The sequence below is a fragment of the Myripristis murdjan genome, chromosome 17 (genome assembly GCF_902150065.1).
Source record: "Myripristis murdjan chromosome 17, fMyrMur1.1, whole genome shotgun sequence".
NCBI classification, from domain to species: Eukaryota; Metazoa; Chordata; class Actinopteri; order Holocentriformes; family Holocentridae; genus Myripristis; species Myripristis murdjan.
In genome coordinates this window covers 21,434,982-21,458,702 of record NC_043996.1, presented here as the reverse complement: position 1 = coordinate 21,458,702, position 23,721 = coordinate 21,434,982, and the positions used below count along the sequence as shown (strand labels likewise).

Here is a 23,721-nt window from a genome sequence, read left to right as displayed (position 1 = left end):
GTGCGTTGTGTGAGTAATTGCCTTCCCACGGTCGTAATTGCACCTCCCTGTCAGCCAGAAGTGTGATCAAAGTGGCAGCGTGCTCAATTTTCACTTGCTTACATTGTACAATTTCCAGTCTCCCTTGTCCCCTTAGCAAAAAAATTCTTTCCTCTGGCATTGCAGCTCTTTTTTATCTGCAGGATTAATTTCTGAACCTATTTATGTGTTTGTGTTCCAGTCTGATTTTTTTTCCAGCCTCTCTCCCAGTCATTTTGCTTTCCTCTGCTGTGTGGCAAGAGTTTATTTCCACGAGCTGCCTCTGCTGAAAGACACGGCCGTGGTGTAAACACACAAGAAGTGACGCCTTGCGAGGCATAAAACAAATGATCGGATTTTGTGTTTCTCATCGGCTTATTGGGGGGCTCGCCGTTATGTCGGAGCTGTTTTCACTGAGGTCTTATTTTCCTGTGAGAAATGGAGGATACGTTTCCCTCAGTTGATTTAGATCTGTCTTCTCTTTTGCATCACCATTCATCATCTGCTGCCGCTCTTGAAGTCAGCGCCACCCAAGCGCTCGCTGGCCTGCTTGCCGAGCTCTCACCACAGCTCTCGCCACACTATACATTTCCCCAGCTCGAGAGCCATGGGGGCTCCCCTGGTAACACCCCTGTGATTTGTAGAGTGGCATGACCTCCACCCAGGCGAGAATTAAAGAGGATTCAATCAGAACACAGGTTGTCTCTGTGCTACACAAATTAGAGACAGGGGACTTTTTTTTTTTTTTTTTTTTTTTTTCCCTTTTGGATTCCATGGGCCCTGCAAGGATGGCTCACCAGGGGGGAAGACCATTTAGTTTCTGTCTGGGTGTAATGGCTCTGGCCCTGTAATCACTGCTACTCTGGCTCAGGCTCTCTCCCCAACACACTGGCTGCCTTCATAGTCACAGCTTGCAAGCCTCCACACCGATTGATTCCTGCGCCCAGGCCCACAATATAAAGACACACCGAGAGGCTCATGTCTGGATACAGTCATCATTACTATATTTAATGTGAGCTGGGTGGTTAAATGTTGTGGGCTAATCATAGATTGGTGCAGACTTTGGTTGATCCCTGTTCTTGTTATTCCAGGCAAATGGATAATCCCGCCTATGGTCAATTAGTGTTTTGGATAATCACAGCTGTGACTAATTGGTACAGTGAGCAAGGGCTTGTTGTGGTTAATTACCGTTATTGTGGAGGGCCTTGCCATGGTTAATGGCACCTATGGTTAAATTGTCACTCTGATTTATCACACCATAGGCTGCTCCAGATTTGCTATCATTTTACAGCCGTCTGTCCTCAGCTGCAGCGTAGCGCGTTAACGCCGTCGTGAGCGTGCTGAGCCAGGCAGAAGTCATGAACTCCCCCTCTCAGGGTCAAAGGAAACTCTTGTTTTATCAACATATGATACTTTTCTTGTGTGGTTTTTGTGCTGGAATGTTTTGCTTACTTACTGCTTATCAGAAACCAGGAAATGAAAGGATTGCCATCGAAAACAAGCAGAAATATTCCCATCTTGACTCAGACTGCCACTCAGACATGGATTCCACAATATTGCCCCTCTCCTTCAGGAGAAAGCGTATTTCAGTGCCACTGCAGGAAGATCCTGTTATGAAAATAAGGCACATGTTAGTGGAGATAATTGTTCGTTGGAAAATAGTTGCTTAAGAACAGGAACTGAGAATACAGCATTGTAGAAGACGGCTCAGTGATAAAACATTTGGTTTGTGTTTCTGTCTCCCCTCAAGCATTGTTGCTTTATTATTCAAAAAGAAATGGGCCCAAACTGAAAAGACAAAAAAAAAAAAGAAAGAAAAGCTCTTCAGATTAGAACTGGGTTCTGCAAACAGAATATTAAATAATGCATCTTACATTTTCCTCGTTATTATTTTAGTTAGTGTTTTTAGTTTGACTTTTTTGCAAGCTCATGTCCTCAATTTGATTGACCTTGATATTTATTTTTCAGTTGCTGCCGCTGTTACTCTTGGCCATGCATGCCCTTTATATTATTTGCTGCCCATTCCCCTTCTGTGTGATTAAACTCAAGTTATGATGGGAGAAAACAATAAGCTGACATTTCACTTGTCTCCATGGATACAGGCAATTGTGGACACCGTTGACAACCTCCTGAGGCCGGAAGCTCTGAAATCCTGGAAAGACATGAATTCCACAGAACAAACGCACGCCGCCACTATGTTACTGGATACCCTGGAGGAAGGGGCGTTTGTCCTTGCAGACAACCTGATCGAGCCAGCTATTGTAAAAGTGCCTGCAGAGAATATCAGTAAGTCCTCCTACAATCAATGGTAAAGCTGAGAAACTGAACGGACACCTCTGCCAGTCAGAGTCACTTTAAAGTTTGTTTTCTATTTTGGATACATAATTCTCTGTAAAATTGCTTCAAACTAAGTAGTAAAATTGGCTGTTTTCACCGTGCTTTGTGATACTGGAGGAAGTAATCATTCGGATAACGCCTACAGAGAAAGCCCTCAAGGCAACTTTTTGTGTGCTTATTCTTCCCAAACGCAGAGAAAGGACTTGGATGGATACCTGGACAGCCTCTTTATTTTCTCCTCAAGGAGAAGGGTTACTCCGCTTTATCTTCTCCTCCACCTAAAACCACTTTACCTTCTCCACAAGGAGAAGGTAAAGTGGTTTAAAAAAAGGGGCCATACTTTCACTGTAGAGCCCCTTTCACACGTGCAGTCTTTCCCTGAAATGTTCAGGAACGCTTCCTGCATGGGGTCGTGTGTGAATGGGAGCAGGGAGTGATATTCAGGGAAATATGTACCGCCAGTTTCTCACCTTAAGAGCTAGTAATTTATTACAGCGAAAGAAAAAATGCTTTGACGTGGAGCAAACAAACAAATCACAAAACCCCGCTGATGACGTTTTTGAATCTGCGGTTTTGTTTGCAGTTGCCTCGCGTCGCGGGTGATTTGATAACTGCAGTACAAGTTCTTCTTCTTTTTTTTAAGAATAGCGGGAAGCGGGTCCATGCAGAGAGCAGGCAGCTGTCTGGAACAGTTAGAGATTCTGTAGTGCGCGAGAAAGTAACAGGAATCCTATGTGAGCGCAGCATATGAGGCACAAATACAAGTCCCGTGCCCCGTCTATCCCAGCACTGCTGCGGCATGTGTGAAAAGGCGCGGGACGTTAATGTTCCTGAATGTAGCTGCATGTGTGAAGAGTGAAGATCACTAGAGGTGCCTGAAAGGTTATCCTAGTTGTTTAACAGGAACTATGTGCTAAAGAGGCTTCCACTCACCCCAGCCCGGCTAATACTTCCTCGCGGGCAGTTTATTAGCAATATGCTCTCCTTCATTTAGGTCGTCTTTGTGCAGTGAACTGTCATATTTCTACACATAGCTCTTTGTTGCTATGGTTATGCTCTCCTGCTCGCCGTCTTTGTCTTAGACTTACTTGATTTCTAATCTATTTCTTGCATACTAAAGTAGCCCAACTGAAAACGGGCTGCAAGATGAACTGTCCAGACCTCTGCGGGGAAAACAAAGAAACCATTTGAATAGCATTGTTCCATTCACACAGCACTGTATCTGCTCTTTCCAAGTCTTCCCCATTAGATAATAGTTAGCTTAACTGATAAGGACTAGCTGCTGTCTCCACCGAAGCACTGATTAATACGTCATGTAATGTGCTTTATGGCGGCTAGTTAATCACTGCATCCAGGGCAGTTTTTATGCGCTTGTCAAGCGCTCACTTTTCTGCACCATAGAGATTATATGCCAGCGGTGACACAGAAATCAAGCCGGCCCTGGTTGCTTTTTTGTTGCTATATGAAGAGCCCAGCAACTTAATTCTCAGAGACTGAAGAAAGTATGCCCTGAGCTTGTTTGATGACTTGGAAAAAAAAAAAAAAAAAAGAGCGAAAACGATCCTTGCTCCTAATTAGCATAGTTTGCCGAAGCCCAAATGGCACCTCTAGGCGAGCATCAAGGGCAGGCGGAGGGGAAAAAAAGGGGGGTGGCGGGGGTGGGGGGGACCAGACAGAAGGGGAGAGCAGTCAGAGAACAATTCCTCATCTCCGTCTGTCAGAAGTCATCTATCTGAGGAAGTGAGGCCGTTTCTGACGGGAGGGAGTGTGCTGATACGTGTGTCCTCCTGACCCCTTAGTAATTTCACACATCAAAGGGAGCACCACCCGGCAGCTGGCATACCGGAGAGAGGGGCTGCAGGAATTTGGAGGCTTTTCAGAGATTTGCTCATCGTGCCCAGAGTTATCTGAACCCACAGGGGAAAGAAAAAGTACAAGCCCAATGATATTTTTGATCCTATGAATATTTGACATTCATGCTGCAGCAGGTTGTGTGCATGCATTCACTTCTCCTCTATCACCACTCTTCTTATTATTTTTTCTGTTCCTCTTATTATGGAGACTTTCACAGTGCAGTCAACTAAGTGGCCTTTTTTTTTTTTGTAAGGAAGTGTCACTTGGGGGGTATTGGCAATAGGTTGGTTTCTGTCACCGATGCACTGGACCTCAAGTCCTTACAGCGGTTCTCAGATCGCTCTGCCTAGCCTTAATGTTGGAGCTCTATTAAACACCCTGTATTGCTTTTGATGTGTGACCTACTTCTATCTCTCTCTCCGTCTCTGTTCTCTCTTTTTTCTCTCCTCCCACCTCTGTCAGTGCTTGATGTGTATGTGTTGAGCACTGATGGTCAGGTGCAGGACTTCAGGTTCCCTCAGACAAGCAAAGGTGGAGCGTCTATTCAGCTTTCCTCCAACACCGTCAAAGTCAACAGTAAAAATGGTAAGAAAACAACCACAGCCCTGTACGCCATTTCAGACGCAGCCGTTTGTTTGGAGCGTTTCGTCTGTTTTGTTAGGATCAACGCATGCAAACTAATTTGCTGATGGATATTTTACTTGTGCCTCACATGATAAATTGGAGGCGATGCGAATAAAGCCGTGTCTTTCCGTACGACTGTCTCCCCATCTGGCAAGTGTAATATGTCAAGTGATATCTCTGACACTGCTGGTCTGATTTTGATGAATCTTGGTGATGCATCTTGCGCCTGTATTCTGTTGTTTTAACAATTACACTGACGGGTCCAATATGGGAGCTATGATTAAAGGTCCATTTTTTTTAAAGTCAGTGTAATATCTCAGACCTCACTGGTTCAGTGTTTGGCAAAACTTAGAGGGATGCATCTTGGTAGCCTCACGGGGGCCAAATGTTCTGTTTGAGTATTCTCTTCGAAAACTACGTCCCTGAATGTTTATCCAGACAAGTGGTTGTGTATGCCGGTGACATCGACCACCGCTACAGCCACACCGATTGGCTGTCCTTCAAGAACTTGCCTACTTGTCCATTTGCAAATGGGTGCTTTGTTTGACACGCAGTGTTTACTGGTTTTAAGTGCTGTCTATATTTGGAACGTCTCATTGTTCCCACCCACATTTAAGCCAAATCTCCCACAGAGGTCTCCAGTCGTTCCAAGCATAGCGAAGACAACAGCTCGAGTCGAACATCTTGGCACTGTGCTCTAGTGTTGAAAAAAATTACAAAGCTTGATGCTGATGGGGGCGGCATAATTAAAACTCCAAAATTAAGACTCTGAAAAGTCAAAACTACTATACTATCAGCCTGATATTGATCAAACTTAATAGGTATACAGCATCCATATTATATAGTGATATCTTAAGCCTCATTTGTTTAACCCTATAAAGCCTGAACTATGAAGGAATTGGCAGAAAATTCCAATTTTTTGAAATTGAACCCTTTGTTTAGTCCTATAACAAAATATATACATATATATATAAAAAAATTCAAAAAATATGTTATTACACGACCTTTCTGGTGTATGATATATGATATGTACTTGAAGTGCCAATGGTATGGTCCAGGGTGAACAGGGGAAGTGTTCAAAGGTATACAACAGTATTTTGGTCAAGTATTGATTAAACTGAAAACGAAAAACGGAATTGAAAATGTGTATGATACAAATATGATACAAATGGCTTTATAGGGTTAATTATTATATTATCATACCCATGTGCTTTAGATCTCACACAAGATATGCACTTTATAAACCTCCTATATTATAACTGCAGTAAGTACTGTATGGTTATATTGTATTATGATGTTAATCTGTGTCTGTTTTTTATTTCAATATTTTAATGTTTATATGTTGCTCAAAGTCTTTGAATGTGTTAATGCTGTTCATAATGTGCGAGACAAATTAACTGCATGCATTTTGTGCGACTCATTGTTTTGTGACCGTTGCTTGCAGGGGTGGCCAAACTCGTGTTTGTGCTCTACAAGCACCTGGGCCAGTTCCTCAGCACGGAGAACGCGACACTGAGAGGTGTGGGTGAGCCGGGCAGTCGCAACCTCTCACTGACCGTCAACTCCCACATCCTGTCCGCCTCCATCACCAAGGAGTCCAGCCGTGTGTTTGTGGCTGACCCTGTGATCTTCACCCTGGAGCACCTGGATGTAAGCCTCCTTCTGAGACACCCACAGATTCAGACCACAATGTAGGGCTGCACAGCTGAAAGGACTGAAAAGGCAGTGTGGTCTTTTCACACTGGAGGAGAGTGCCCACATACTGATATATTGCATTTGTCATTGTTGTCGGGAAAAAAAAGAAAGTTTTTAGTGCTGCGGCAAAACATCAGCATTATGTTTTCATGGGGCATGAATGCTAATCAAATATATGAAGTAATGCACAAAGAGAGAGTCAAGTCACTTCTATGTAGCGGTACATCCTCCGCTTGGAAATCGCCTCAGTAACCCTTCTTATCATCTTGTGTGTTAAGAAAATAGTGATATAAAATGTACTAGAGCAAGGACTGTTTGTACAACACCACAGTTTGTCACAGTTGTTGTTTGTACCATCATGCATATTGCTTTAATTTATGTTCAACCATACGCCGCCGTGTTTGTGTTTTTTGCAGAAGGAGCACTACTACAATCCCAACTGCTCCTTCTGGAATTACTCAGAGAGGAGCATGATGGGATATTGGTCCACTCAAGGCTGTAAACTGCTGGAAACCAACAAGAGCCACACCACTTGCTCCTGCAGTCACTTGACCAACTTTGCCATCCTCATGGCCCACCGGGGAAATGTGGTAAGTGGCCCTTACTGGCTGCACGGGCTTTTTCTGTCTCAGTTACTTTTTCTTCTCTGTCGCTGATACATTTATATAAACATGGCAAGAGCAAGGAAAGGATTCTAGAGGAGATAATTAGGTTATTGTTGGAGGAAAAGGTCGGTGCAGGTAGGGAGGTGAATAGTCGAGAAGAGCAGTGAAGTATTAGGTGGAGAAAGGGAAGCGGGCTGTCACGTTGAGAAAGTGAGGGAGAGATTGTGGACTAAGATAGTAAGTGCTATACCATTACACGAAATAAATTATATTTTACCTATGGTCCGTGACTAATAGTCTTCCATGTAGACATATGTCCCTGAGAATCATGGGAAACAGTATATCCCCGGCTCTAATTTGCATTTCCACTCCACTTGAAGTGGTATAGGATCCATTTGCTAGCGAAATGCAATTACAATCCAATTACATGATAAATATCATGTGCTGTAAGCATCTACCCAGTAATAAATGTGGAGGATACGTTTGTGGCTCATTTAATAATACGTCCCAACTCATGAACTCTGTCCCTGTCATCTGTTTTAACCTCAACCTTAACCACAGTTTGAAACCAGAGCCTTGTGGCTGGGCTTAGCCTCACACCAACCCCCTACACATCACCTCAACTACAACTCCTGCCCTCAATAAAGCTACAAATATCACTGAAGAAATTGCCTCAGTTTTATGCCACCACATCCTCGAGTGATAATTTGTACGGTCAAGGTCTTCTGTTTTCACTTGCGCCTCGCGCCCATATTGAAATGTGCTCAGTCTCATATCGTTTGACACACATTGTCAAACACTGGCACACATCTGCCCCTCAGTGGAAGGAGCCCACATGTGGGTGTCACATCACGTGGCCACAGCTCTTTGTGACAGTTTGCTAAGGACTTAAATGTTGCAAAGCGGCCGCATAATAGGATCTAAGTATGTTCACTCCGAGCGCTGGATGTCAGCTGTGATTAGGTTAAGGACAGAACAGCCCATGTGTTGCCAGGAAAATCTTATTTCCCTAATAACATTATAGATTACGCTTTTCCACAGGTCAGCATTCATACAGAAACAGCTATGGTACTGCAGCACGAATTATGTACTTAAATGCCAACAAGCATAATGAATAGCGCTTTTCCCCCAACACGTCTGGAGGTTAAGGTCGATCCACTAATCAAGGTGCGGGTCAGCTAATTTTGCCGTGCCTCCTTCTATCCTCCAGAGGGACGGGAGCGTCCATGAGCTCCTACTCACCGTCATCACCAGGATGGGCATCGCCGTGTCTCTGGTGTGCCTGGCCATTAGCCTCTTCACCTTCTGCTTCTTTAGAGGACTGCAAAGTGACCGCAACACCATCCACAAAAACCTCTGCCTCAACCTCTTCATCGGCGAGCTGGTCTTCCTCGTGGGCATCAACATGACGGAGCCCAAGGTAACACACACACACACACACTGCACTCTACGGTGCAGACCTTTCTTATTTTAACTTTAGTATAGCTGATTAATGGTCTCATTTTCTGTGACCGAAAACCCTCGTAACCTACCTTAGTGTATGACCTTTATTAGGAGTGGGAATATTTGGAATAACATAAGTTCACTAGCTGGCAATTTAAGAACATTTTCTCTTTTTTGGAATGATTCCATTCAATTCAAATATATAAAGCACTGTTTAAGTCAACAACTCGATTGTGTAGGGATAGCTAAAAAAAATTTATCAATTAAATAAACACGTACAATAATACAAGAATTACTTAGCCAGACGTGTTACATTTTGCAATACAAAGCCAAACAAATGCAAACCTGCACCTTCTTTTTTTTATTTATTTTTCCTTTTTTGATAACCTTTTACTAAGAAGTGTGTTTTTCAGCCTCGGTTTGCGAAACACATTGGGAGTAAATGAGGGATGAATAAAACTAAAAACATCTGGAGGCGCCCTAGTGGCTCACCAGGGGCGCACCACGCATCAAGGCCGAGTAGTAACTGCATGGGTTAGATTCTGAACTGAGCCCTTTGCTCCGTGTTACCCCATCTCTTTCTGTCTCCTGCCTCTCCTGTCTCTCTCTCTGTTTTCACTATCAAATAAAGCAGAAATGCCAAAAAAAAAAAAAAAAAAAAAAAAAAAAATCCTCAAAGCTGAAAACATAAACATTCAAAATGTGACCGCAGAAGTGACTGATGTGGATGAGTAGCTTTCCGTGGCTTTATATTGCAAAAAAGTAAAATGTGCACGGCAAGGTTTTAAAAACATATTCCTTTAAACATTATTTGTTCTAAAAAAAAAAAAAAAAAAAAAAAACAAGAACAAAAACATTCCTTTTCATAGTATTCTGCTAGATCGCCGTGTTAGGTCTGTTTTTGAAGAACTGTGAATGATCCAGTTCAAAGCTTTTCATATTGATTCAAGGCCGATAGAGGGTGATTCATTCTTTTTTATTTCGTTTTGCAGACCTCAGTGCAGTGGAACTGACAGAATTTGTAATCGACCCGTCGATGCAATGAATCAATTCTTGCACCCCTAACTTTTTTTTCGCGTGTCCTCCCGTCAGCTGGTGTGCTCCATCATCGCCGGCGTCCTCCACTTCTGCTTCCTGGCTGCCTTTGCCTGGATGTGTCTGGAGGGCGTGCAGCTGTACCTCATGCTGGTGGAGGTGTTCGAGAGTGAGTTCTCCCGCAGGAAGTACTACTACATCTCCGGGTACCTCTTCCCGGCTGTGGTGGTGGGCATCTCAGCGGCCATCGACTACCGCAGCTACGGGACACAGCGGGCGTAAGTATGGCGTCTGTGCAAAGACTGTCCTTTGTGGTGTGAGAATCACAAGCATTAGTCCTCCCTTCTCCCTGTCAGATACACATGTATGTGCTAATGATAGTAATATCACAGAGAGCAGACTGCGCCTGGCCCCTGGCAAATTTACACCCTGTCAGTGCTAAAAGAAGAGGCTATGAGCAAAGCCGCAACATTAATGAATTCTCTGGCTAGTTGCGCTGGCCTTGTGGGTTTTTATTCTTTGCATGTGGATAATTGCCCCCTTGTCAGTTAAAACTTTATGTACTTCTCCACTGGTCTTCATCCAAGCAGCAAGCTGTATGATTTGTAAGACTGCAAGCCTCTAATTTATGGGATTTAAGTGAATTGTGTTTTTCAAACTCAACTTTACTGCTGCAGCGCTCGCCGCGTTTCTGTTTCCTCGTGATAAACACAGGCCGAGGTACGATTCGTTTTTTGAGCCGTCTGCAATACATTGTTTACTGTTGAGGGTCTTAGGTATACAGAGTCAGACATCCCTCATTTGTAGACATTTGTAGGCATTTGCAGACTGTGAAGTCATGCGTCCAATAACCGCTGCTTTTTAGACTCCAGCTTCTCATGGCACCCGGCCAGAGTTTTCTCTCAAGGTCGAGTTTTCTTCTCTGTGGTCAGGAGGAGTCTCTATTCCGCTGCTGCACCCTATCATCCATCTCGCTGTGCCGGGTCTGATCGATGAAGTACAACTTTGTTTTGGCAATGAGATGACTTAATGAGCTGAATATCACATTTTGTGCCCCGTAGATGCTGGCTGAGGGTTGATAACCATTTCATCTGGAGCTTCATCGGACCCGTAACCTTCATAATTATGGTAAGCTGTAATTGTGTGCGTGCGCGTAATGACTTTTTTCACAGTGGAGATTTGAAAACAGTTTATAGATTTTTTTTCCCCCCCACCCTTCACTGGTAGCCTCTTAGCTCTGCTTTCCGCCGATCAATTTGCATGAAAGGAAAGTGGTCCAATTATAGCTGACACGAGGACATCAGTGTCCATTCAGCTATGAAATCCTCTGAAATCAGAATTGGCGAGCGGCAACAACTTAAAGCTGTTTGGTCCAGCGTTATACATCGAGAGAGTTCTGCCCTCCTGCAATCAGGACGAGAAATTGTCTCCGGCATGAAGGTCATTTGCTCTGTGAGAAAACAAGAGGGGGTTGGTGGGGTTTGAGGGGGGGGGTTAACATGGAAGTAATGAGTGGGTGGGCCAGACAGCCATTACCACAGCCCATAGCCCTGCTGAGGATCATGACACTTCCCCAGCCAATCCCAGCACACGGACATCTCCATCTTCACCTTTTAATATTTCATGCGGCTCGCTTGGTGTTCACACTCGCACTCGCGCGCACACACACACACACAAACACAGAGGAATGTATGCAGACACGTACGCACATACACGGATGCAAACAAACACTAATGAGCAAAAACATGCCACACTCTATATGGTAACATACATGCAAATCTGTCCATAGCCTGTAAATACACACAAACCCTTGGGAGGTGGCGTGTCGGGCGCTGATGGTTTTTGCGTTGTGTTTGGCAGAGATGTAAGAGACCTGGATATGGTAGAGGAAGGGCCCTTGGAGACCGAGCCGGGTGGGGGTGTGTGTGTGTAATGGGGGTGGAGTCCACATGCAGTTTGCCTCAGTTTTCCGCATAGTGCCTGCCTGCCTGTTTGCCTGGCTGGCTGTCTGTCTCATCAGATCTGTGTCATCACTTGCGGCTGTGTTAAATGCATCTCCAGCCACTCGACTCATGCGGCCGTAAATTGGCCCTGGTGGCCAGGAGACAAAACTCAGCATTACTCTAAGCTGTGATCTAAAAGCCCTTTCCGTCTTCTTAGCCATCCCTTTTTTTTCTTCCATCTTTCCCCTGCTGTTGTCAGTTTCTTTTCCCTCTGTTTTCCACTCCTTCTCTTTGTTTCCATTTAAAAATGGTCTCCACTGGGCGAGACCCGTAATGCTGCAGTGCGTCCATATGGGATAATAGTGAGGATCTTTCATACTGATGACTCAGTCACAATCATATTTGGTAATCTGGGAACATTATATCTCGATAAGTATGCTGTGCTTTCTTTCAAATCAGTGCACTTTTTTGTCATTTATTTTCCTTTATGCAGATTGGTCATGGTTTCAGAACAAGCACACTCGAGTCAGATAGAGGTTTATAATAACAAAAATCAGGGTATAGTGTCTTTTTTTTCAACGAGTATTTACTGAAGTGCCTTTCATGGGTTTAATATGGTAGCGAGTGAGCCAAATTGAAGTACATCCCCTCCCTTTCCCTTGGTGGCAATGGGCCCTCCAGCGCTTAGAGAGAAACATCCTGAAAGCATGGAAACCTTTCTGGATGTATGGCTCGAATCGCCCTAATGTTTTTCCTGGCCTCAGAAAATTGTTTCTAAAATATGGCACTCCGCTCTGTCCTTTCCTCTCCGTGTTGTTCTGGAGCCCTGTCCGACATGGATGAGATCTGTTCGAGCTGTATTAGAAATACACTCTCATGCTCACGCTCTCTCTGATGAGGATTTACGCTCTGTGTTTGGCCAAGGCCTGGGATTGTGTATAATGTCAGCAAGAAGAGAGGAAAGAGAGACTTTCAGTGCAGTTTATCTTGAAGGCCAAAGCTGTGAGAAGTAGACCAAAGCATTAACCTCCCATTGTTTTTTTTCCTCCTGGAAGGCAGTGTACTTTATGATCTGCACCGGAGCATTAAATTTTCATATCCCTCTCGGTAAAGGTATGCCGGTGTTGATGCATGCTTTTGAGCCAAAACCCACTATAGATTAAGCAATAGTCAAAAGCCAGTGAGTCAATGTGAAAACACAACTATCAGTGTTGGCATCAGGAACTGGATGCCTTTCTAAGTGCCGTCTGTTAACTCTGATATGCCTCTGTTTTGACAGCTCAATGTCATCTTCCTGGTGGTGACGATGTACAAGATGGTGAAGCATTCCACCTCCATGAAACCCGACTCATCCAGGCTGGGGGGTATCAGGTGAGGGGTGTTACTCTAGGAGATAAGGTCGCCGGACTGTGGTTGCTTGTTCTGAGATGATGGAGGGTCACTTTATGTCAAAAGAAAAATAATATGCACCCCCATTTACTCCTTTTACCTCCTTTCTGCAATTTCAAAAGGGGCTTTTGACCTGCACATTATTTTATTTTTCTCTTCTCTTAAACTAGACAACAGCAATATGTTTTCCTTTCAGATTTTATTTCTGTCCTTAGGTGGTGCCTTTTTAGCTTATTTTATGAGTGCGGTATTTGCACTATGCGAGGTTATATTGCCTCTTTTATTTCTTCATAACGGCATCTCTGACCTGTTGTATCTCTTGCTCCCATGCTGTCATGGTTTACAGGCTCCCCCTAGATGACGGTCTCAGCCACATGACTTGTAGATTTAAAAATGAAGAAAATGGGCCCCGCTTTCAGCGAGCCAGCCTGCGAGATAAAAGAGTAGTCCCAGGCTATTTCTATTTCCTGAAGTCTTGTTCAACAATACGTTTGAGCGCAGGCCAACACATGCTATTTGGATGTTCATTTTATGAGTCGGTCACTGTGATTTGTTTTGTCCTTTCGGTTGTAACCAAAAAAAAAAAAAAAAAAGGCATTCAATTGGCCTCTGATGTTTGTTATCTGAGTCTTGTTAAGTATACAGAAAGCCTGCATTTGTAGATAGTGGCTTTCTCAAACACATAATCCAAAGTAGGCAAAACTCATTAACTATCATTAATTGGGGTCTACCTCAAATCAGCCATTTATTTTGTTTGCCGTGTCAGATGTGGCAACTTTTGTAGAAGGCTTTGAAATAATTAGTTGCATATGGAGAATTCAGTCCGTCAGACTTGAGAAATAAATCAGACAGAGGCTCATGAAAATACAACCACAGAATGAACACACATATATATAGATACATGCATATATTTATAGATTAAAAAGCAACACTCAGCAGCCATAACTTTCCCTCTACATTGTTGCTTGTCTTTCTTCTGCTCTGGCCATGGATCCTCACTCAGTGGCGTGCAACAGTGCTGTTTCATTTTGCTTTGCTCTCTTCTTTCCCTCCAGACTCCATCCATCTCTCTCGGGGTGGCTCACTTCTCTCTTGTGTATCGATAGCGACCAGCCGCTGTCATTGGAACTCACTGTTAAGTTATCTGATTTCCTCTAGGCTTTCCTGGAAACCGCCCTAGAAAAACCTGCTGTGTCGGCAGTCTCTTTAGCCAATCCCAAGGAAGACCAAGGAAATAATTCTTGACTCGGTGTCAAATACCATATGCACATTCATTCCAAAATCTCGCATCAGCATTTAAACACTGTGTGCTGTTAATGCAACATGTCTAAAGTGAAAGAGCAAATTAGGATGCTGCCTCTTTTTCAAGCACACTGCCGTCTAGGAGCAGAGAAACGTCAAACCACACAAAGCTCAAGTCCACTGGTTTCATTATTTCTCAAGCTAACATCAGGTGTCCTCCTTCTGTTTCAGGTCTTGGGTGCTGGGAGCATTTGCCCTGCTTTGTCTCTTGGGCCTGACATGGTCCTTTGGCTTGTTCTTCCTCAATGAGTCCTCCATTGTTATGGCGTACCTCTTCACCATCTTCAACACCCTGCAAGGGATGTTCATCTTCATCTTCCACTGCCTCCTCCAGAAAAAAGTAGGTGTTCTGACAGTAATTATTAGTCATTTAACTCAAACATGTTATAGTTGAGACTGTGTGGCTTTACCAAGTTATTATGTGCAACGTGAAAAATGCTGCGGCTTTCTGAAATCTGTTATTGATACAGTGCAAATATTTTCAAATAGGGTTTGAAAGATATTGATGTTTTTTTAAGACCAATACTGATCGCCCATATTTTGTACTGGTGTTCAGTGTCAATTAAATGTGACTATCACTATGCAAAAACATAAAGAAGACAATGGTTACTAGAGAAACTCTTTATAATGACATGTTTTAATAAACAATATGAGAACAAAGAGAATGTAAAGAGAGAATGTAAGAGAATGTAAACAAAGAGAATGTAAAGAGAATGAAAAAGATGAGAAAGAGATGGTCAAAAAGTATAAAAAAACTTTTTCAAAAAGAGCTAATGAATAACCTCTTTCATATTGTAGAGGGATGATATGCACACACAGTATTCAAAGAAAGACAGATATCAGTAATCCGATAAATCAGTCTAACCCTGTTTTCAAATATGATGTGAATCACATCATGATAATCTTGATCTTGGGAGTGTTGTCCAGAATGTTTCCTCTTCACAGTATTTATCATGCTATAGCTTACATTATCTCTGTCCTCACAGATAGAGCGTTTGAACTCCTCTGCTGGCTGGCATTTGATAAAGCCTCAGGATTTGCATCCCTCGTGGGGGGAGCCTGTCACTGTCTGTGTCTGAGCGCTCAGTCTGTCCTGATCTTGTGCCCTTTGCAGGTCCGCAAAGAGTACAGCAAATGTTTCCGTCAGTCCCAGTGCTGTGGCGGCCTGCCCTCGGAGGGCTCCCACAGCTCAGCCAAGGCTGCCACGTCCCGATCCACAGCCCGTTACTCATCTGCCACGCAGGTACATACACACATATACACCAGGAGGTAAACATCAGGGATGCACAGACACATATTCGCAAAGAAAATATTCTTAAATACATTTTTTTTTGTATTTGTAACACAGAGAATTTTCAAAAGCAAAGTTCACAGATTTCTTCTAAAACCTCTTTCTTGACTTTGATGTGACTTTGACATTTTTGCAGTCAAAGGATAAAAGTCTAAATTCAGTCAAAAATCCTCTAGACAGTTAAATAGATATTTCAAAATAGGAAGAGCAAGGCAAGGCAATATGTGCAAAATCAAATATCACAATATGTTTGACCTAATATTTCAATGTCAATATTGTGACGATGTTGTTGGGATGATTATTGGTGCTTTCATAAAATATTTGAACACAAGAAATTTTAATCAACAATCACTAGTAATGTGGACATGGTGACCAAGCAGGTAGAGGCACATAACATAACAGATACAACATTCTACTAAATTCAGAAAATGTCATCTCTCCTGTCATTATATTGATTTAATATTTGCTGTGTCTCACATTTGAAGGTAGCGAGCGGTTAGAATGCAGTGGTTCGTTTATTAAATGTTTGCATTTGTTGCTACTATTAAATACCACAAACAGTCTCTGTTTAAAGGTAGCCTGGTGGATCTAAATTTCCAAACCAACAAAATTTATATTGCTACAGTCTTAAGATGTCATCACACATGGTTATTTATGTAACTGAAAGTTTTGTTTGTTTGTTTTGGTGTGTTTATTCTCATTTATTTCACTGTTTCTTAAAAGAGTCTACCTGGGAAGTTACTAGGAAATGATCTAATGATGGGGGGTGTGATCTTTAAAAAAATGGGCTATTTATTTAAACATGAAATAATCCAAATTGCTCAGGACTGATTTAAGCGTGGACCATTTACATTCAATGAGCAACAACTGTGGAATAAGCACATAATATGATGGTTGAGTCGATATAGCCCTTTTTTCCCCATTTTTTTAATCAGTCGAAACAAAACAGTACTCATTTTTGTCATTTGAATTATTGCAGCTTTGAGAACGTTGTTGCCCAATAGAACTACCTGGGGGGGAAAAAAAAAAAAACCTTAGAAAAGTTTCCTCGGATCATTTCTGAAGATCCATCTTAAGAGCACATTGGGAAGCCATCCCCGGCTTCTGTTCTTCCCTCTGAGACAAAGCAGAGCCACTCAGGGCCCGGCTCTCAAATTACATGCTACAAGATGCTCCAGCAGTGAACTCATTTCTGGTCTCGGTTGGATCAATAGCATGTGCAGCCTTTGTTTTACCATAGCACCAACACGCAGCAAAATTTATTGGCCGTAAAGCGCTTGGTTAGTTGAATCATGTTTGCTAGCGATGGTTTAAATCAAAACCCCCACGCAAGCCAGTCGACCCTGAAGGCCAAAAGACGGAATAATGGCGGCACCATGTTGAGGCCTGATCAATGGTGCTTCTGCTCTCTCCGCAGAGCCGCATCAGGAGGATGTGGAATGACACTGTGAGGAAGCAGTCGGAGTCCTCCTTCATCTCAGGAGACATAAACAGCACCTCCACGCTCAACCAGGGTAAGCAACTGTCTCTTCCGCCCGACGAGACGCATACGCTATTCTCTTTGTGATGAAGCTCGGAATTCACAATGAACACTTCAGTGAATGCAGGCGACGTGGCGCTGCAGCACCTTGGAACGAGGACGCTCTTCAAGTTAAAGCTTGATTTAATGTTGTTTTTTCCTTCCCCCCCGCCCACCCCAGCGCAAAGCAATCAAAAAATAAGCGTCAAATGTTCCACGTGCGTCAAGAGTCAACGGCGTTCTCCTGACGTTTTCTACTTGCTGGGATCATAAAGGGGGCGAGAGGAAAAGAAAAGATGTGTGATATTTAGTCTGGCACCAAATGTAGGGTTGGGTTCAACTCTTAACGACCCCGACGAGAGAGGCTGACTCATCTTCACCCTGGAGTGATTGTCAGGATCAAGGTAGAGGGGAGATCAGGGAAGTCACGCTGAGGTCAGCGCAGGTTTTAGAATAGACGCCGGCGTCCTGAAGTTCAGCCTCCAGACGGTGCCAGTGCAGATTTGACTCTGGTTGTGAATTAGCTGTAATAAAGGGGGGGAAAAAATTCCAGTGTGCAGCATCCAAGAGATCCGTCCAAATGACTGAGGATAGTTATTACATTCTTGGAGATTTACATAACCAAGCTGTGGATGATAGGGATCCTGTATTATTCATGGCTAGCCACTTAGACATGTTTTGTCTAGTGTCTCGACTGGATGGGTTTGTTTAGATGAGTTTTGTTTCACATAAACACCACAGTTGATTGTGGTGCTATGCCTTGGTCAACACTTGTTGAGATGATATTGTTTGTCAGTTAGATTAGCTCACTGTTTAGATAATGTCCTGCCTTAACCAATGTTAGTACAGTTCTTTTGGCCATAATAAAAGGCAGGCGGATCACAGTTCTTAATTTTCCTGTGGTGTCAAATTTTGGGAAGCAAATGTAGGCCGTTGTTTATGACAACAGCTACCCAGCTAACCACCATGAAAATGAAGTACCTCAACCTCAGTGTACATGCTTCTTTTGCTCTTTTTTTCCCTCTGCTCTCTCTCTCTCTCTCTTCTCCCTGCTGATTCTCTCCTTCTCTGCCTTCCTGTTATTTCAGGGATGACTGGCAACTACCTCCTAACTAACCCTCTCCTCCGAGCCCACGACACTAACCCATATAACAACCTGCTGGCGGAAACGGTGGTGTGCAACACCCCCTCTCCACCGGCCTTTCACTCTCCAGGTGCACATCCACCTTTGACCTTTATTCATACATAGATCTGTGTTTATTTTTATTTTATAGTTTTTCGTATGTCTGTGTAAGAAATTTGCTGAAAACAAGAGACCTCTGGGGTTGTGACTCTGACACAGCATGCATGGAAAGTGTTGAGAGCCATTACTGTGGATTTACATTGTTCTTATTCATCCCCACCTACTGTGTATTTCCAGCAGTAATTATCTGCACAAGTTGCTCCTATGTAAACACAGCCAGAGAGCTTAGAGGAGACAATGCTATCTCACTTTGACTGCCGAACAGTCATATGGGAATAGCTCTGAGTTGAATATGGAGCTCGCACATTCCTCCTGATTATTTACACCTTTGCCCGATAACCACACTTGTGCATGATATATTTACAACAGGTTGAAATCTTTAGCTTCTCTTTTGTCACGTACAAACTGTTCCCAGCTTGATGTAAATCATCACTGTTTATGGTGACCTAGTTCCCTACTGGAAGAGCAAAAGAAAACCAAGCGAAGAAAAAAAAAAAAAAAAAAACAGGAGCACATGACGCAATGCGGGCAGAATCATAGCCCTCAGATATTCACAAGCATTTGATGATGAAAGAGAATAGGCGAAAGCTGTACTGTGGCGAAAGTGTGTAAGGAAAGGCTATGCAGTAATATATATAGCTTTAACTACTGCAGTCGGCACATTCTTGATTTGGTGCCTATGCAAGCTCATTTACAGCACAATGAGTGCACTTCAGAGTCAGAGATAATGAAGCAGGGTTGGGACCAAACATTGTCTGCACGGAAATCAAAGATATTTCCTCCAATCGCGTTGTCGTTTCTGTGTGCTCAGCATCAAAGCACCTCAAGTGAAGAAATCAGTGTGCAAACAGATTATGCTTTATTGCCCTGCAGTGTTTACCTGCACAGCCAGTGTAAAATAAATACATCTTAACGTATGAGCAGCAGAGACGGATAAAAAGTAGCAATCTTTAATTTACAGGTAATTCCAAATGTCAGCATAAACATGTCTCATACCTGTAGAAACACTTTCCCCTCCCCAGTCCGTCTCTCCCACAGGCATACTACTTATCCATGTGGAAACACAAGAGAGACAGTCTGCACCACCAGGGAAATAATACACATAGTTATTGCCTAAAATATGTTCATTATTTAAAAGCAGATAAAGAAGCGTTGACAAACGAGATAATTTCAAGAAGGATTTAACATATGGAAATGAGTTTGGGAATAACAGGCGACAGTATAACCTGCAAATGTCAAAACCTGATGGGAAGATCACCAACCGAGTATGAAATACGCACCAAGAGACTGTCAAGTCGAACATAAGCTTATTTCAGATTTTGTCTGCTACAGTCATCATATTTAGCTCCTGCAAAAGGATGAGCGTGGCTTCTATTATAAGTGTATTAATACTAAGTAATACGCTGCAGATGTTCATTCGATGCAGTAAAAACGGTAAAGAGAACATCTTGGATGAATCTCTGCTGGAATGCTTCCCAGAGTGCAGCTGTCGTGGTGTCCAGTTGAATTTTGTTCACATCATTTCTCCCTCTCCCTGTAGACAATACCTGTCCGTAACAAAATGACTGCCTGTGCATAAACAAATGCAAATTTGGAGTGGGGTGTATCCAGAGGAATTTCTTTCATACCCCACACTCCCCCCTTTTGCCCTCTTGCTCTCTCTCCTCCTTTTGCTCTTTTTTGAAATGTCTTTGATGTCAGGTTTTATGCTCTTTTCTCTCAATGGCGGTGTGCAACTGTAGAGTTGCGATTTTTTCAGCCTCACACTTTTCATACTAATTTATCTCAAATCTAGGACTTCAGTCTGCCCTTTTTGTGTGCAAAGCTAGGCAGACTGCCTGTACCCTTTCATCCATGTTAGCCTTTCATTTTACAGGCTCATACTATACCTGCACCTAGTCAATCAAATCCTCATATCAAATCAAACAAGCCCCCCTGATTTTCATCCTGCTACTTCTGGTTAGTCATAGGGCTTCAGAAAGGGCTTTCAAAGTAGTCTACTGCTAACGTTTTCTCCACATATAATTGATAGACATTCACTTAAAAAAAGCCTTTAAAACCAAATCTGATTCCAAAGAAGACCAAGAAAATATTTTTTGAAGAAATATACTATCATTTACTACAAAAACTGTGCTTGCTGCTGAACCCTTGCACCTGCTGAGTCTAGGATTCAGTTGTCCTTGGTTTGTCCTTTAGCTATTTCAGACTGTTAAATCACAATTTTTGCCACCATTCTCCATCGTTTCTGTGCGAACAAGATGTCACATTTGGTCTAAATCCTATTTTTAATTGCACAAGGACATAATCTAAGTTGGACTGACTGAATCCAGGCTGTATTTTACAAGCTTCCACTTTTGTCTTATTTCAGTGATTTTGTTGTTTCTGCTGCAATTGAAAAAAAGCATCTGTTTTGCTTTTTTTTTTTTCCTTTTTCTTTTTTTCTTTCTTTTTTTTTTTTTTTTTTGCACATCAGCCGTTCTTAGGCCAGATAGCCTGAGCAGACACACTTGATGTGAGTGGTGGCAAAGTGAGTCATTGCACCGTGCCTGTCTATAGTGATTTGGGGGTGTTGCTGTGCTTGTGGGGCCCCAGTGCAGAGAGGTGGCTTGGCTGTGTGTGTTCAACATTACTCTTTTGTCTTGCCTTGGAATGGGTGGAATGTTTTATTTATTATTATGTTTACAGCACTTCCCCATCAGCTTGTTTATTTTTTCCCTTTTCTTCTCTTTTGTTTTGTTTTTCTGTTTCTCTTTTTTTTTCCGCACTGTCGCTCTCATCTGGTCTGTTGCTACTGTATGCTGCTCTGTTGCTATCTGAACACCAGCCACATCAGTGTGTTCCTGTGTGTCTTTTAAGTTTTGTCATCTTTCTTTTCTCACTTACTTATATTGTTCAGGATAACCTCTAGATTGGCTTTAATGATATTCAGGCCTAATGAGGATGGATGTGACGGGGAGCTAACTGATTTCTACTTTGAATTTTTGGAATATATGAAAGATATAAAAATTTAAGCTTACCCCAGAGATTAAAGAACACAAGAAGTGAAGTGTCCTGAGCAGTATCAAGCTGTATGTGGGTGGTGTATTGACTTTTTTTTTTTTTCCTAAACAGGCACAAAAACAATATCTCACCCCTCTCGTTTTGCATCTCATTGCAGGACAGCACTCTCTGACCAACAGCAGGGACATCAGCGCCATGGACACCCTCCCCCTCAATGGCAATTTCAACAACAGCTACTCCCTGCGCGACGATGATTACGAGGATGTGGGCGTCCGGGCCCCTGGTGACCTGGGGGGCCTCAACCTGGACGACGCCACCTTTGAGAAGATGATCATCTCGGAGCTCGTCCACAACAACCTGAGGCCCCGCGGTGCTCCCAAAGGTCGCGAAGCCCCGAGGGAGAGGGACCGCGCCTTGCCTCCCCAGACCAGGGTGACAGTGGACCGAGGTGGCGGTGGGAGCGGCAGCGAGGACGATGCCATCGTGGCGGATCACGCCGAGGCCTCGTCCCCCCAGAGAGGAGGCGGAAGAGGAGGCCACCCCACCCTGGAGCTGCTCCTGCACCCTCACCACAAGGAGGCATTGGAGGCCCCCCTGCTGCCCCAGAGGACTCACTCCCTGCTCTACAGCGCCCAGAAGGCCCCCAGGCGCTTGGAAGGAGCGGGGGGCCGCGGCTCAGAGACTGTCACCACAGTGGAGGACGTGGGCTCCCAGTCCCCCAACAATAATAGAGACTCCCTGTACACCAGCATGCCCAACTTGAGAGACTCTCCCTCACCCACAACCTCGCCCTACCCCCCTGAAGAAGAGGAGGACCTGTCCCCGTCCCCTCGAAGCGAGAGTGAGGACGTGTACCATAAAAGCATGCCCGAGCTGGGCGACGGGCCCCAGCCCCTGTCCTACTACCACATAAACCGAGGCACCAGTGACGGGTGCATCATCCCACCCAGCACTGAGGACTGCGCGCAAGAGGGAGAGGCTCCCAACGACGGGCAAATGCAGCTCATCACCAGCCTTTGAGCCGGTGGACAGCCACCTTCTGTTTTTGCACAGGTCTGAACAGATGGGTGCTCATGGTTGATGTCAAGACAGTTGCCAAATCTGGCTCTGCATTCTACATACCCTTCCTGTTAGAACGGGAAGTGAGGTGTTTTTTGGATTGGGAAAGGAAGGAGTAAATGACTTTTGCACACAGGCCTCATTAACACACACACAGACACACACACCCACACACACAGACACACACACACACACACACAAAAAGCGTCATTTCGAGGCCAGGCGTCTGTGGACTTGCGAAAGCTCTGCTGTTGGACTGAAGAGGTGCAGAGAATAATGCACAGAGCACTCTGTGTCAGAGAGAAGTCTGGCGCCAGCCCTCTGCAGCCTGCGTTTCTCTTGTACTGAGGGGCGAGTCGAAGAATAAGGGAAAAAACATACTCCAAGTGAAGAACTATGAAATACTCCTGACATGCTCCTGGGGGACTTTGCAGAACCAGGGTCTTTTTAGTCCTGAACTATGAAATTAGAACTAGCGCGGCTCCACTACACCGTCAGGACGGAAACCACTAATTCAGACTCAGGCCTTATATTTTCTCTATTGCACATTTAACTGTTGTCAAAGTAACAGCTAAAGAAAATATATTTTGCTGTACCACTAGTGTAAAAAGTGAACAAAAAAAAAAAAAAAAAAAAATGAAATGGCAACCATTCAGTAAATATGCCCTTTCAATGTTAATAAGATTCTTCAGACAAGGTTAATTGAAAATGTGGAAATGTGCTTTTTCCTCTCACACTTGACTCGTTGTAGTATGTTTGAATATGAAAAAGATGTTTTGAGAGATAGGAACCCATATGAACCCATGCTCACGTCTGCTTGTGAAGTGCTTTTTTGCTTTTCATGAATGATGAGTTTTGCCAGTAGTATATTTGTTAACACCGGGGCCATGCACAGATTTGGAGTGAATTGGATACTTGTGTAATTTATTTTACTTGAAGGAAAATGTCAGGTCTCAAGATTTTTATCCTTTGTGTCAATGCGATATTGCAGTTTTGCGAACATATTTCAGCCTTTGACACTAATTAATTTATTAACTGAACTGTTCAAAAAAAAAAATGGAAAAAAAAAAAAGATCATGATTGAAAAGTGTGACTTGTTGCAGCACTGATTAGGTTCATTTTATTTCTTTTGTAAGAGCCCATTATCAGCTGATATTTAATTCAACTCTTGTTTGATATCAAATAAATGTGAGATTTTTTCTTGTTCGCACGTCTGACTACTTATTCATATTTTGCATTAAAAATCCGCCGTGAAGGATGCATATAGAAAAAAATTGTCTGGCTGCTGCCACAATATGAATGCACTATGACAGTAATTATGCAAGGTTAACAAGATATGCCATGATCACTTTTGATCAGCTTCG

General features: G+C 43.3%; 1 protein-coding gene across 1 annotated transcript in view; it reads left to right on the top strand.

The window, feature by feature from the left end:
- Positions 1–23,541, top strand: part of adgrl2b.1 (adhesion G protein-coupled receptor L2b, tandem duplicate 1) — an 82,570-nt gene extending 59,029 nt beyond the window's left edge. The window contains exons 10-22 of the mRNA XM_030074974.1: positions 2,121–2,304; positions 4,672–4,794; positions 6,278–6,483; positions 6,945–7,118; positions 8,344–8,553; positions 9,669–9,889; positions 10,673–10,739; positions 12,834–12,925; positions 14,417–14,585; positions 15,360–15,488; positions 16,954–17,050; positions 18,144–18,269; positions 21,456–23,541. Of these exons, the coding sequence (XP_029930834.1) occupies positions 2,121–2,304; positions 4,672–4,794; positions 6,278–6,483; positions 6,945–7,118; positions 8,344–8,553; positions 9,669–9,889; positions 10,673–10,739; positions 12,834–12,925; positions 14,417–14,585; positions 15,360–15,488; positions 16,954–17,050; positions 18,144–18,269; positions 21,456–22,318 (2,661 nt within the window). The 3' untranslated portion in view covers positions 22,319–23,541. The remainder of the gene's footprint in view (positions 1–2,120; positions 2,305–4,671; positions 4,795–6,277; positions 6,484–6,944; positions 7,119–8,343; positions 8,554–9,668; positions 9,890–10,672; positions 10,740–12,833; positions 12,926–14,416; positions 14,586–15,359; positions 15,489–16,953; positions 17,051–18,143; positions 18,270–21,455) is intronic.
- The last annotated feature ends 180 nt before the right edge of the window (positions 23,542–23,721 follow it).